Consider the following 15,148-nt stretch of genomic DNA (forward strand, 5'->3'; position numbering starts at 1 on the left):
AGGCTCGCGGCCCGGTACCAAATGCGTTGCAGCCTGGTACCGGTCTGCGGCCCGGTGGTTGGGGACCACTGGCCTACAGGAACACAAATATTATTATAGAATAGGAGAATAGAATACGCCAAAGTAGATAACACGGTTTTTTCAATTCAAGATTCCAATGTGCGAAAAAAGTAGATATCAAATAAAATATAGAAAGTAGCGTAAATAAATAAATGAAAGCAAAGTATCTACAGAAATAATTTTGTCATGAGTTACCGTAATCTAGGCCTATCTACAATTTAATTCAACCAGAGAAATATTAAGGTTTGGAAAGGATTTACAGATTCTTGCCTTACAGTATTTCCCCTGCCCTAGGTTTGCTGCTTTTGGGGGTGGGATGTGCCGGGGCGGGGGGATGGAAATGAAATGGGTTTGCCTTTTTCACTTCCCACCCACTTCACCCATTTTGTGTCTAAAAAGCAGGAAGTAACACAGGTGCAATCAAAACATTAATGAGGGCTTCCAACTTCCAATCCATGTAGGTGTTCCAGTGCTAGGGCAAGGTTGTGTATGTGTAGGCTATGAGACAGGCAATACGCCCCCATATAAATATTATAGGAACATGAATGTTCAATGTTATAGTCCTGTCATTGGGCTTTACATAAAGGCTGTATCGCCTCCCAAACTGAAGTCAAATGCATTTGAAATCAAAGTCTTTCATTTCCTCCACATGATCTTTTTGCAGCAGTCTTTGAAAAGCAGGGGGTGTTGGTGTCTTGCAGCCCCTCTCTCTCAGTGGGTCTGCCCGCTGCATGACTTCACTGCTCAACCAATATAGTTCTCACAGGCTGGAGCCACTGTGCTGCTGTCTGTGCTGCTGTCTCAGCTGGCCCTGCAGGAGCAGTCATGGCAGGGGGAGGATTTTTATTTTCTCTGCTCAACTACAAGACAGAGAAATATGTCATCGCCGAGAATAAAAGGATTGGGATCCTCTTTAGGCTCTACCAGCTGGCTGTACTGGGATACTTAATCGGGTGAGGCGCATGTCCTTTTGTAAAGCTGTGGAGAGAAGTAGTGATTCACAGTCAGAGGCTATCCCCTTGTTTGTGCTGTAGTGCAGCCATACAACTAGTTTTCAGTGTAGGGTCAGTGTTGTAGGACTGTTGAGTCTCTTTTACAGTACAAGTGAACATTAATTAATGTTAGCCATAGCCTGGAATAAGAGAGGACTTTATCATATCACACCCCTTAACTGTGATATCACACAGATATTTCTCTACAGAGAATAAATTGTGAAAATGGAAAAAGTGACAGGGGCAGTGTAGCCTCCATTTTCTGGGTTGCACTTGCAAGTGACAGCTGAGCTTGTAAATCACTCTTGTCTGTAATAGTTAAACTGTATGAGTTGACAAACTCACTCCCATTTAGGCTATTCCCAATGCAATGGAGCTGCTCCAGGCTGTTTATCACTAGATTATGATATCATATACACCTTGGCTTTTAGGCAAGTTTATTTGTATAGCACATTTACACAGAGGCAATTCAAAGTGCTTAACAGATCAAAAGAAAAGAGCCCAGAGAAATAGAAAGATTAATCTAGGGAGATGTTCAAATACTGTATAATGTTAACGTTAGTCATTTTACTGCCATGTGACTTCTCAAACTGAGTGCTATTCCCTTTATATTGCATGTGCATTTTCCTCACCTAAGGTTGCTGTCACCCTCACATGCATTTTGACTATATTATGTAGAATACAACACAACTATTTACAGTAAGAGAGACTGATGGGGAACAAGTTGTCATGATCAATATTGTCAGATTTTCTCAAACCTTTCCATGTCAAGGACCCCTAAACTGACACAAATTAGACAACGGGCCTCCATTTGGCAAGATTTTGTCCCAGGGTCCCCCATCTGATAAGTTTTCTGCTTTTAGATGTTTTATTACAGAAAATGTATGTATGACCAAAATAGTCATACATTCTGTCATTGTGTTACTTATGGATGGAATTATAGTGAAAATAAATGATCCCCCTTTTTGCTGGGGACCCCCTGGAACCCCCTTCAAGGACCCCCTCAGGGTCCCCGGGCCCCACTTTGAGAACCAAGGTGGTCTAAGTTACACTTGTAGTATTTATGTTATCTTTGGTTCTTCCATCTGCCACATGCTGATGAACACATGATGACTCAGTGACAGTTGCAAGGTGCTCTGTTAACCCTGAGCACATGGTCACGCACTCACGCCACTAGGGATCACAGAGACTGTAAAGTTGCATTGTTCCCATGTTTAAATGACATCAAAAATGTAAAACAACAACAACAACAACAACAATAACAACAACAACAAGTAATTAAGATTGATCTCAGGGTTTTGTGTTAATAATCATAATTCAGATTCGGGCACCATGCACAAAAACTTAATGAAGTGACCTGGGGGTGTGGGTGAATGTCTCAGGTGGGTGTTTATGGTGAAGAAGGGCTACCAGGAGAAGGAGGAGGCCATCCAGAGCTCGGTCATCACCAAGCTGAAAGGTGTCACTCTGACCAACAGCTCCCAGGCTGGGCCTCTCCTCTGGGGGGCAGAGGATTACGTCATACCCCCACATGTGAGACACTGCATAAACTGACATCTATCTACTGTATCTATCTATCTATCTATCTATCTATCTATCTATCTATCTATCTATCTATCTATCTATCTATCTATCTATCTATCTATCTATCTATCTATCTATCTATCATCATTTTGTTTGCTTTTAGGAAATTGCAGTAGGCAGCCAAGCTTGGTCTTCCTAAGCAATGCACTTTAATTTAGAACGACTCTAGAATCAAAAAATCTCAGCTTGAGGGTGTCAGTGTGGATGTGACAGTGTTCAAGGTTCTGTCAAGAGTGATTATGAAGGTATTGACTGTCTGCCTTAGTGGATATCATTAGCTTCATCATCTGTCCTTAGCAGATGTAAAGATATTGAACTTCTCAGCAGTATAATTGCTTTAACCTTTTGCCTTGATGTGCAGTCCAATCTTCCTGACTGGAGCTAATTGTATTTTGCAGGGTGAGCAAGTGTTCTTCATAGTCACAAATTACGTAGAGACTCCCAATCAGAGACTCAGCTTCTGTCCTGAGGTGAGTAAACATAGGAGGAGTATTCTCATTTACATTTTCATGTGTTTTTTTAATCCTCAAAGTATGGTTTTCTGTCAATGTAAGCTGCAAACTTCACTTTAATTATTACCTTCTCGTTTGATTGTTGTGTCAGTGTGTGCTGTTGGACTTTTTCCATAATGGATGCATTCCTGGATCTAGGTTATAAAATGATGGATTACTTTTTTCACAAATTTTCTGTTTTCAAACACAGCAGCTCCTGTTGTTTTACTTCACAGAGTTTCAAAGTCCCAGATGGACAATGTTTAAACGATGATGACTGTGCAGAGGGTGAGACTGTAATAGCCGGCCATGGTAAGGACCATTCATCAAAACTCCACCTCACAACTCCATTTCACGATTTTCATGTTTCAACTTGAGTTAAAGGATTACATGCTCCTCTGTGAATTGAGTAAATGCTGCCACTCTTGGTCTGTGTGAATTCCTTTTAAATCCCATTTGATCAACTCAAAAATACATGGTGGTCAATCTGAAAACAAGCCTGTTCTTAGTTCCTGAATGTGAGGTTTTCACCCGACAGTGGCAATTTGTCCAGCTCATTTTCTGGACTTGTGACTTGACTTGGACTTGAGCACTGATGACTTGGACTCGGACATTCATGCATTCGGACTCGGAAGTTGGAGAAGAGGACTCAGACTTATTAATTGATAAAGACTGTTTTTTGTTTTTGTTACGTTTTTTTGCTGAACATGGAAACGTCTCCCCATTGTTAAAACAGGCATGTGCGAGTGTTGAGCAGCAGTCCAGGTCTGCCTTGTCTTGTTTGTAACACCCCATTTACACCTGGTTTTTAAATGTGACCTGTATCCGGATAAGTTATCTGGATAAGGAAAAATGCATGCTAATGCAAGGTGTAAAAATGCATCGTGATCTGGATGTGATCAGATCTTCCTGACCACATCTGGAGGTAGTCTGGTTCACATTGAGGCCATTTACACCTGGCACACATGCATTTTCCATGATCAGATTGCAATCGGATAGTGCTTGACCACATTAACTTGATTACATTTACACGTGGTATTAATGTGTCTTCAGTGTCCACATTGAGATCCGATTGCGATCTGATCAAGCAAGCTCCATAGCAAAAGAGCAGCAGTAAAACAGTGGTGACTGTTGTTGTATGTGGATTGAGAGGGTGCATTTGCATTTACACTTGTGTTCAATGTTGTCACAATGCGTCCCTAACCACCGCCGGCGTTGGTTTGTCCGATCAGATCACATTCACAATGCATCCTCAATGTGTCTTGGAGCGTTTACACCTCTACTTTCAAGTGGTCAAGCACTGTCCGATTTACTTTACTTTATTGTTTATTTGGACAGGACAATGCACATTAAAAGACAGTTATACACGTACAGAATCATCCATACGAGACAACAGTAAAAGTGCCGGGGTTAGCCGGAGCTAATTTTCACCCGCAGTCCTCGGGACATAAACAACTAAAACCTACAAGATAAATACAGAAACCGGGAATAAAAAAGCAATATAGTAAAAATGCACAAGGGATAAAAATACATACATAAGGGATAACAATAACAATACATACACGGAACAAAAGCAATACTCACAAACAGATAAGATAATAAAATGATAAAAAGGCTATTAGTTATGGGTGCACTGTTGTGTTGATTTGAGCCATTCCTTGATTTTGAGTTTAAAAGTAGGGAAGGTGGGACATTCCCTCACTGTGGCTGGGAGACTGTTCCATATTTTTCCGCCCACAACAGTACGTTCTTCCTGAAAGCGGTGCGTCTGTGGCCCAGCTCGCAGTCTCCTCTTAGGCACGCCCTGGTGGTCGTGCCCTCCACAGACCTCCGTTTAAAAAACTCTCCCAGAGGGGGTGGGGCAAGACCATGAAGACACTTAAAAACAAAACAGGCCTGTCTGAAGGTTTTAAAATTGTCAAAATCAAGGAAATCATGCTTCTTTATGATGTTACAGATATGGGCGAAGAATGGCTTTTTATCAAAGATCTTTAGGGCTTTTTTAAATAGAGATTCAATCGGCTTAAGAGCTGTTTTACATGCCAACGACCAGCTCGTTAAGCAGTAGTCAATGTGGGAAAAAATCATGGAGTGCAGGAACATCAGGGCAGCATCGTCCGTTAGGAAATTTCTGATATGTCTGAAGTTCGCCAGATTGAATTTGACTGAGTTGGTCACTTTCTTGATGTGTTTCTGGAAGGCGAGGGTTGAGTCCAAGATGACTCAGAGATATTTGAACTTGCTTACTAGAGCGAGTTCCTCACCATTCAGGAACACACCTGAGTGAGTGACTGTTTTGTTTTTTGTTTTTGTGAACAACATACAGACCGTTTTTTTTGTATTCAAGAGGAGACAGGAATCCTCGAGCCATTTCTGGACGTGGACCATGGCTGCCGTGAGGGCCTGTGCAGCATCCACGCCGTTTGCTGCAGCCGTAAAGATCACGGCGTCGTCCGCATACAACTGTGCATAGACATTTCTGCATGCATCAAAAAAATCATTAATATACAAGGAAAACAAGATCGGGCCAAGAATGGATCCTTGGGGGACCCCTATTGGACAGTCTATGCATGGTGATTTAACTCCATTGATCACCACGCACTGCTTTCTATTGGAGAGATATGATTTAATCCAATCGAGTGCCTGGGCCGAGAAATTAAAATGGGTCAGTTTGGTCAGCAGTACACGATGGTCGACTGTATCAAAGGCCCTTTTAAGATCGAGGAACAGAGCACCGACACAGCCATTCTTGTCCAGGAGGCATTTGGTTCTTTCGATTAACATGCTTATAGCCGATTCTGTGGAGTGGTGGGCACGGAAACCGAATTGCATTGGGTGCAGAGCTGTGAGGCCACTGTTGAGATGTTCTAACAATTGTTTAACCACAGATGTGGTAACCATAGATGTCTTTTGCATGTGATTTATTCAAGATTGCAATCTGATCACAGAAAACGCATATTAGTGCCAGGTGTAAATGGCCTCATTGTGTTCAGAACTATTTCACCACATTTTTCACATTATCTAGTAGTTAATTTATCCAATTACAGGTCACATTTAAAAACCAGGTGTAAATGGGGTGTTATTGGGGTGCAATAGGCCCTAATAATTTGGCAGCGCTTGCCCCTCCCTCATTACCACCACTGAGGTGCCCTTGAGCAAGGCCTTAACCCCAACTGCTCCAGTGGAGCTGATCAGTGGCCAGCAGATCAGACTGTGGTTGTACTGGTCAGCTTCCAGGTATGCATGTGTGTGTGAATGTGAACAGGGCACTCCTGAAAAAGAGAGCATTGCTCTCAGTGAGACTCCCCCTGTATAAATAAAGGTAAAAAAAACAAAAGAACATTCACCCATTCACACACCATGTCTACATTCACCCACTCACACACCATGTCTACATTCACCCATTCACACACCACGTCTACATTCACCCACTCACACACCAACGGCATCGGCAGCCCTGCAAGGCGCTAACTGCTCATCGGGAGGAATTAGAGGTTCAGTATCTTGCTCAAGGACACGTTGACACACTGCCCGGAGGACCCAGCCTCGACCAGGAACCTTCTAATTCCCAGACGACAGCTCTACCTCCTGAGCTACTGCCGCCCCCTTTCATGCAAGGGCAGGCACGTGTGCTCCACCTACATGTGGATTCATGTTCATGTTCAGTAACTCTGGAGTCAGACTCGGGTAATGGGGACTCACTCGTAATCTTCTTTGGTGACTCAGACTTGGAATCGAACACTAGGAACTCGAGATGGGACTCGGACTCGAGATATAGTGACTTGAATACAACACTGGCTGCCTGTATGATACATGAGCAATTGTTGAATGATCACATCTTACAAGTATCCTCTTGCTTTTATATTGGCTATGACTATTGTAAAACAATATAGACACATATATTTAAATCACTTCTGTAATGGGTTTGGCTATAACGTGAAAGCTCGGTGCTGTCACCAGAAAAGTGACATTAGGTTTTTATTGCATGTTAATCAGTGTGCCTCACTTCAGTATAACCTCTCTTTAAGCTCCATCCAGCCTAGTATTATCTTTGCTCTCTCTGCCAGGCATCAAGAGTGGCTTGTGTATAAACAGCACTGGGACCTGCGAGATCCAAGGCTGGTGTCCCGTTGAGTACAACAAGAGACCCGCGTGAGAATTCCTCCTCTCTCGCAGCATTTTGGAAATTGCCATTTTGTGCCACAGTATCCACACTCCAGTCCTTCACCGGGACTGAGCAATTTCACAGTTTCTATTTATGACTGATGCAGTGTGGCCGCTTCTTCTCTTTCATTTCCAGAGAGCCCCTACTGAACGAGGCGGAGAACTTCACCATCTACATTAAGAATTTCATCAGGTTTCCCAAGTTTGAATTCTCCAAGTAAGTGGTGTCAAGTGGTGACGACTGCTGGTGTGCCTCACCTTTAAAGTAGGGTCTAGAGCAGGGGTTTTCAAAGTCTGAGACTGTGGGCCTCCCCTCAGACAGGTTAATTGCCCATGGTAGTTTCACTCAATTCCTGGATTTATATAAGCAAATCACACACATTTACGCTATTCTATGTGATCTCCTTTTGATAACTAATGTAAACATTTTTTCACTTCCATTCACTGATTCTCCCCTGAAACTGTTTGGAGCCCCCGCCTCCCACTTTGAAAACCCCTAGTCTAGAGCAGAGGTTCCCAACCTTTTTTGTCTCATGTACCCCTTGAGCTGTTTTGCCATGCCGATAGTACCCCCTCACTCATGCGTGTTGATGATTCTCCTAAATGTGTTCTATAAACCCACATTAAACTGTTAGTATCTATCACAACTGATTATTAAATGAATGAACAATTCTGACAGTCTAAAATTGAAGCCATTCGTCCATGTTTGCTAGCTAGTTGTTTTGCACACAATTTTGACTTATAATATATCATTTTGGAAATAAATTGTAATCCCCGATCTTTCCACGTACCCCCTGCAAGCTGCTCAAGTAGGGGTACACGTACCCATGGTTGGGAAACACTGGTCTAGAGGCATAGTGACAGAGATCACCGAGCGAGCAGGGCCGAGCTGAGGGATATACATGTCCCAGCGCCGCTGCTTTGAATAGCTTTCAGGGTGCAGAGAGCCTCTATTTATAGGTGCCTGTGCGTTGCGCTCACTGAGACAGCGACGCGGTCATCTGAGACGTCCTTGACAGCGGGCCTTGCCCCGGACAGGTGTCAGATCAGATGGGGCTGGCCTGGGGAACCACACTGCTGCTCCCACGCCAGCAGGCTTATTATGGGATGGTCTTTCCAAGTCCAACAGGAAGGAGGGACACCAACAGGCCGCGGCTAATTCATCAGTCATATCATGTCACCATGTTTCATCATACGCCACTACTAGATTCTTTGTTACAATTATAATACACTTTGTCTGAGAATGCAGTGGTGAAACAGAATAGCTCCTTCAATGTGTGCCACTTGAAATGTTTGGCTACTTAGAACGTGACACATGCTGTAGGCCTATGGTGTTTTTGAATGTGACACATGCAGTAGGCCTATGGTGTTTTTGAACATGACACATGCTGTAGGCCTATGGTGTTTTTGAATGTGACACATGCAGTAGGCCTATGGTGTTTTTGAATGTGACACATGCAGTAGGCCTATGGTGTTTTTGAACATGACACATGCTGTAGGCCTATGGTGTTTTTGAACGTGACACATGCTGTAGGCCTATGGTGTTTTTGAATGTGACACATGCAGTAGGCCTATGGTGTTTTTGAATGTGACACATGCAGTAGGCCTATGGTGTTTTTGAACATGACACATGCTGTAGGCCTATGGTGTTTTTGAATGTGACACATGCAGTAGGCCTATGGTGTTTTTGAACGTGACACATGCTGTAGGCCTATGGTGTTTTTGAATGTGACACATGCAGTAGGCCTATGGTGTTTTTGAATGTGACACATGCAGTAGGCCTATGGTGTTTTTGAATGTGACACATGCAGTAGACCTATGGTGTTTTTGAATGTGACACATGCAGTAGGCCTATGGTGTTTTTGAACGTGACACATGCAGTAGGCCTATGGTGTTTTTGAATGTGACACATGCTGTAGGCCTATGGTGTTTTTGAATGTGACACATGCAGTAGGCCTATGGTGTTTTTGAATGTGACACATGCAGTAGGCCTATGGTGTTTTTGAACGTGACACATGCTGTAGGCCTATGGTGTTTTTGAATGTGACACATGCAGGAGGGCCTATGGTGTTTTTGAATGTGACACATGCAGTAGGCCTATGGTGTTTTTGAACGTGACACATGCAGTAGGCCTATGGTGTTTTTGAACGTGACACATGCAGTAGGCCTATGGTGTTTTTGAACATGACACATGCAGTAGACCTATGGTGTTTTTGAACATGACACATGCAGTAGGCCTATGGTAGCCTGGGTAAACCCAGCCGCCACGTGACCTGCTCTCAGACCTGCTCTCAGTCACTACCGTCTGGCGGACGAGCCATTCAAACCGATTTCTACCTTGTGACTGACTGTAAGCAGGGTAAGCCTGAGAGCAGGTCACTGGGGGCTGGGTTTACCCAGGCTAGGCCTATGGTGTTTTTTAACATGACACACGTGACACATGCAGTAGGCCTATGGTGTTTTTGAACGTGACACATGCTGTAGGCCTATGGTGTTTTTGAACGTGACACATGCAGTAGGCCTATGGTGTTTTTGAACATGACACATGCTGTAGGCCTATGGTGTTTTTGAACATGACACATGCAGTAGACCTATGGTGTTTTTGAACATGACACATGCTGTAGGCCTATGGTGTTTTTGAACGTGACACATGCTGTAGGTCGATTCTGTTTTTGAATGTGACACATGCAGTAGGCCTATGGTGTTTTTGAATGTGACACATGCAGTAGGCCTATGGTGTTTTTGAATGTGACACATGCTGTAGGCCTATGGTGTTTTTGAACGTGACACATGCTGTAGGCCTATGGTGTTTTTGAATGTGACACATGCAGTAGGCCTATGGTGTTTTTGAACGTGACACATTCTGTAGGTCTATGGTGTTTTTGAACGTGACACATGCTGTAGGCCTATGGTGTTTTTGAACATGACACATGCAGTAGGCCTATGGTGTTTTTGAACGTGACACATGCAGTAGGTCTATGGTGTTTTTGAACGTGACACATGCTGTAGGCCTATGGTGTTTTTGAACGTGACACATGCTGTAGGCCTATGGTGTTTTTGAACGTGACACATGCTGTAGGCCTATGGTGTTTTTGAACATGACACATGCTGTAGGCCTATGGTGTTTTTGAACATGACACATGCTGTAGGCCTATGGTGTTTTTGAACATGACACATGCAGTAGGCCTATGGTGTTTTTGAACGTGACACATGCTGTAGGCCTATGGTGTTTTTGAATGTGACACATGCAGTAGGCCTATGGTGTTTTTGAACGTGACACATGCTGTAGGCCTATGGTGTTTTTGAACATGACACATGCAGTAGGCCTATGGTGTTTTTGAACGTGACACATGCTGTAGGCCTATGGTGTTTTTGAACATGATACATGCAGTAGGCCTATGGTGTTTTTGAACGTGACACATGCTGTAGGCCTATGGTGTTTTTGAACGTGACACATGCAGTAGGCCTATGGTGTTTTTGAACATGACACATGCAGTAGGCCTATGGTGTTTTTGAACATGACACATGCTGTAGGCCTATGGTGTTTTTGAACATGACACATGCAGTTAGGCCTATGGTGTTTTTGAACATGACACATGCTGTAGGCCTATGGTGTTTTTGAACATGACACATGCAGTAGGCCTATGGTGTTTTTGAACATGACACATGCAGTAGGCCTATGGTGTTTTTGAACGTGACACATGCTGTAGGCCTATGGTGTTTTTGAAGCTTGGACCATTTGACTAGCCTAGGTAAACCCAGCCACCACGTGACCTGCTCTCTCAGTTCCCAGTCACTATCATATTATAGTGACTGAGAACAGGTCTGAGAGCAGGTCACGTGGGGGATGGGTTTACCCAGGCTACCATTTGACTGCTCAACACTCATATTTCACTGAAAACCTCATACCCCATACCTCCAATTTTGGTGATGTTTATGTTAAGTTAACTTAAATTGAAGGATTACATGGTCTTCTATGGGTTGAGAAAATTGCACAACCCCTTAGTCCATTTCATAACCCTTGGATAAACCCAAAAATGAATGGTGATCAATCTGCAAATAAGGCTATTTTCAATTGTTCCTGAAAAGCTGAGACTTGGGAGGTACAAAGTTTTCACCTGACAGCGATGATATTATACAGTATATATTATTTGATTATGACTGCTGTCTTGTCCTCTTAGGTCCAATGTCCTAGACACGACCAATGACAGCTATCTGAAAAGATGCTCCTACGACAGAGAGAACCATCCTTACTGCCCCATCTTCCGCCTAGGAGACCTGGTCAGCTGGACTGGACATGACTTCCAGGACATGGCTGTTAAGGTACTACATGTATTAATATGGCAATTCAAACTCTCAGTCAATCTGAACATTGAATGGGTGTGAATTCAGCTCCATATTCACCTTATTCTGAAGAGACTGTCTGGCTTGAGAGACTAACAGGAAGTGTAAATACAAGGAGGTTCCGATTGTATTTACACTTCCTGTGACTCATAAACCTACTAGTCTGCTCGTGAGTTAAACTAGATGTGTTCGTACCACACTAAAAAGTATGTGTATTTCTGTCTGCGGTGTCGCTTTGTGGAATGAATTGGATCAGGAGATCAGGCAGTGTAAAAGTATGTCACAGTTTAAGAAGGAATATAAGAATATTATTTTTGAGAAATACAGAAATGAGGGATGAAGGTGATCATTTGGTGATGATGGTCATGATGTTGGTGATGATGACAACATGTAGATGTTTATAACCATGATGGTGGTGATGACGTAAATGCTTTTGTGAAATTGCTTCTTATTTTATTTACTTATTTTAAATATAAGATTTAAAATCTCATTGTTGAAGTAGGGGCAGGATAAGATAAGCATTGTGCTTCTTCCTGCTCCTTCTCGAACATAACTATTGTCTTTCATATATTTTTATTTATTTTATTATTCAAATGTGTTTGTTTACGATTGATCTTTTACTGTTTTGTGTTTTATTGTTCGAGATAAACAAAGAAATGAAATGAAAATGAAATGGAAGTCGCGATACACTCGGTCAAGTGGGCGGGGCTGCATAAGGTGAATACTTCCCCTCAGTTATTTGATAAGAAAGCCAAAATAGGTCATTACATTGAATGCTTAGGGACATCCATTTTACATCCTGGTGATTGTCTAGAGCAACTGCCGAGTGATGGTGCAGTAACACAAAACAGAAAATGTCTTGCAATTTTGCAAGTCGAAATGGGAGTGGCCTATAGATACATGTGACTTGGTCCAAGGAATCCACGAATCAAGGAATTTTGTTCCTATGATCTACTGAGTTAAATGTGAAATGTTGCTATAGTACCCCCTATAGGCGAAATTACAAAATATAATAGTACATAGAGCCTACCTTCATAGTTATGAAGTTTCCTGAATTAAGGCGATTTTTGTGAAATAGACCCGACCCACGACAGTCAACCAAACTTTGGATGGAAATGATATTAAAATGGTGTGGACTATCAAAAAACTGCCATGGGAATTTTGTGCAGGACAGAATTACAAAATTACAAAATTCAAAGTACAAAATTCAAAATGGTGGAAGATTTTGTAGATGGAAATGGGCAGGGCCTATATGGATGGCTGCTGAATATACCAATGGTTCCAGCGAAATGGGAATTTTGATTGTGGCCCATACGGTTCAGAAGTTATAGGCCAAAACGTAAAGTTGCTATAGCGCCACCATCTGGTCGACACATGGGGTCTGGCCTTGCCTGAGTAGTGGGGTACCATAAGAACCGACCTGCCAAATGTGGTCGCTCAGATCGAGGCTGATGCATACAGTAGTCTCCCCCTTGGTCTTTGACTGGTGGCACACAACAAGCTGCATTAGCAGAATGTAAGCCTAAAAATAAAAACATTGCAATATCACAATACACATAGCAATCGTGACCAACTGTGTGTCACCAATCACATGTTTATTTGTGGATATGTTGTGTAACACCAGTTCATGATCATTAGCCTGGTAGGAGGAATCTTAGTTGTAACACTATTAGAACAATGAATGTGAATGGCGTTAGAAGCATACACCAGTTTCTCAACATCATTGTATAAGGAGGTGGAGGTGGAATAACTAATAGCTAATGCAAGCAGATCCATTGCTCAGCCTCGTGGCAACTAAACCAGAATAATACCTGAATAAAATGTATGTTGATACATTTATATGAAATTGATAGGAAAGACAGTGATCTAAATGAGAACCATATGGCTTTTAACTTGGCATTGATTTTGACTTGTTCACTTTAGAAGAGCTAGCTAGGTTCTGTAGGCATCCTAAGTACTATGAGGAGAAAAATTCTATCTTGAATCGGAAAGATGATGGGTGACATGCACTAGAGTTCAGCACTTGTTGTAAATCTTCGTCTCATTATACCAGACTGAGACCTGCGATAATGTATGTGAGAGGCTGTCATATTTACAGAGTCTCTGTTTTCCTCTGTCAGGGTGGGTCCGTTGGTATTCTGATTGAGTGGAAGTGTGATTTGGACAAGGACTTCTCACTGTGTAATCCACACTACAGCTTCACACGTTTGGACATTAACTCGAACAACTCTGTCACATCAGGATACAACTTCAGGTACAAGGAAAAAAACAGAAAAGCTGCCAGGCCACTGCCTCTACTCTGTACTCTGTGTGTAGAGATAGAGAATACACTTTATTTCATTTATTTTTTCAGTTTATATCTACCAATTTGTTTGTTCTTCAGATATGCCAGGTATTTTAAAGATGAAACTGGTGAAACCTATCGGACGTTGTATAAAGTGTATGGGATTCGCTTCGATATAATGATCAATGGCAAGGTAAAACAGTGATCACAACCTCTCTTTCTTTTAATGGGAATATGGGATTTAGCACATTGAGGTGAAGGCAATTTTCCTGCTGTTCTCTTGTTTTTCAGGCTGGAAAATTCAATATTGTTCCCACAATAATTGCCATTGGTTCTGGAATTGCTCTGCTGGGTGCAGTGAGTAATTTGTGAAATATTCAGTTGATGAATCAGTGTATGATTTGTGTCTCATCAGAGAAAGAATTGCCGGCTGTTACATTATCATACCACCAGGGCGATGCATGATCTCTAATTTCAAAACTCAGATTATGTGCAGTCAGTGGTTTTACAATGGTAAGGTAGTGTTGATCTTTCTTTCTTTCGTTCATTAATTTTCTTTCTTTCTTTCTTTCTTTCTTTCTTTCTTTCTTTCTTTCTTTCTTTCTTTCTTTCTTTCTTTCTTTCTTTCTTTCTTTCTTTCTTTCTTTCAGGGAGCCTTTGCATGCGATATGATACTACTGTACATGATGAACACAAGCTCCTTCTACAGAGAGAGGAAATTTGAAATCATCAACTTCAAGTATGATTCAGTTACAGTTTGAAACGATTAAGATCAGAACCTAATGATGAGATTTCTTGGCACACGTCGCTTGTCAGTAAAGTGAAATATGTCTCTTAACAGGAGAGACCGGTCTAAACCCAAGGACGGGAAGGCCGGGCACCGAGACAGGAAATCCAGGAAGCAAGCCACGGAGCCAGGGGTCCCCAACTCCGTCAAACCGGCAGAAGAAAGCGATGTCACCGAGGCATCCCCTCACTCTGTGGACAGCCAGCTGGCCGTGGAGAAACGGGGGCCCACCATTCCACGCAACACGGGACAGCGGTACTTGGCCGCGCTCTCTCCCCAAGGCGGAGAGCAGAGGCATCACATCACTTTCTCCTCACAAATCTAAGTCTGCTGACAGAGCGAGACAAGACACTTGTAACGGTCCGGGTTACGTTGCAGGAGGTGGATGCAAAAGTCAGACTGATTTCCACTCCTCTCCCCATCAGCAGAACTGCCAGCCGGC

General features: G+C 42.7%; 1 protein-coding gene across 1 annotated transcript; it reads left to right on the forward strand.

Annotated features, from left to right (window-relative positions):
* Nucleotides 1-885: 885 nt before the first annotated feature.
* p2rx5 (purinergic receptor P2X, ligand-gated ion channel, 5) lies at nucleotides 886-15,031 on the forward strand (the record flags this gene model as incomplete). Its single annotated transcript, XM_083642631.1, has 12 exons — nucleotides 886-1,013; nucleotides 2,435-2,585; nucleotides 3,035-3,106; nucleotides 3,364-3,439; nucleotides 7,195-7,279; nucleotides 7,428-7,508; nucleotides 11,473-11,614; nucleotides 13,756-13,889; nucleotides 14,019-14,112; nucleotides 14,211-14,276; nucleotides 14,570-14,658; nucleotides 14,761-15,031. The coding sequence occupies 12 exons, from the start codon at nucleotides 886-888 to the stop codon at nucleotides 15,029-15,031; spliced, it is 1,389 nt and encodes a 462-aa protein (XP_083498757.1).
* Between the last annotated feature and the right edge of the window lie 117 nt (nucleotides 15,032-15,148).

This window comes from Poromitra crassiceps, assembly GCF_964638095.1.
Source record: "Poromitra crassiceps genome assembly, chromosome: 1".
Taxonomy (NCBI): Eukaryota; Metazoa; Chordata; class Actinopteri; order Beryciformes; family Melamphaidae; genus Poromitra; species Poromitra crassiceps.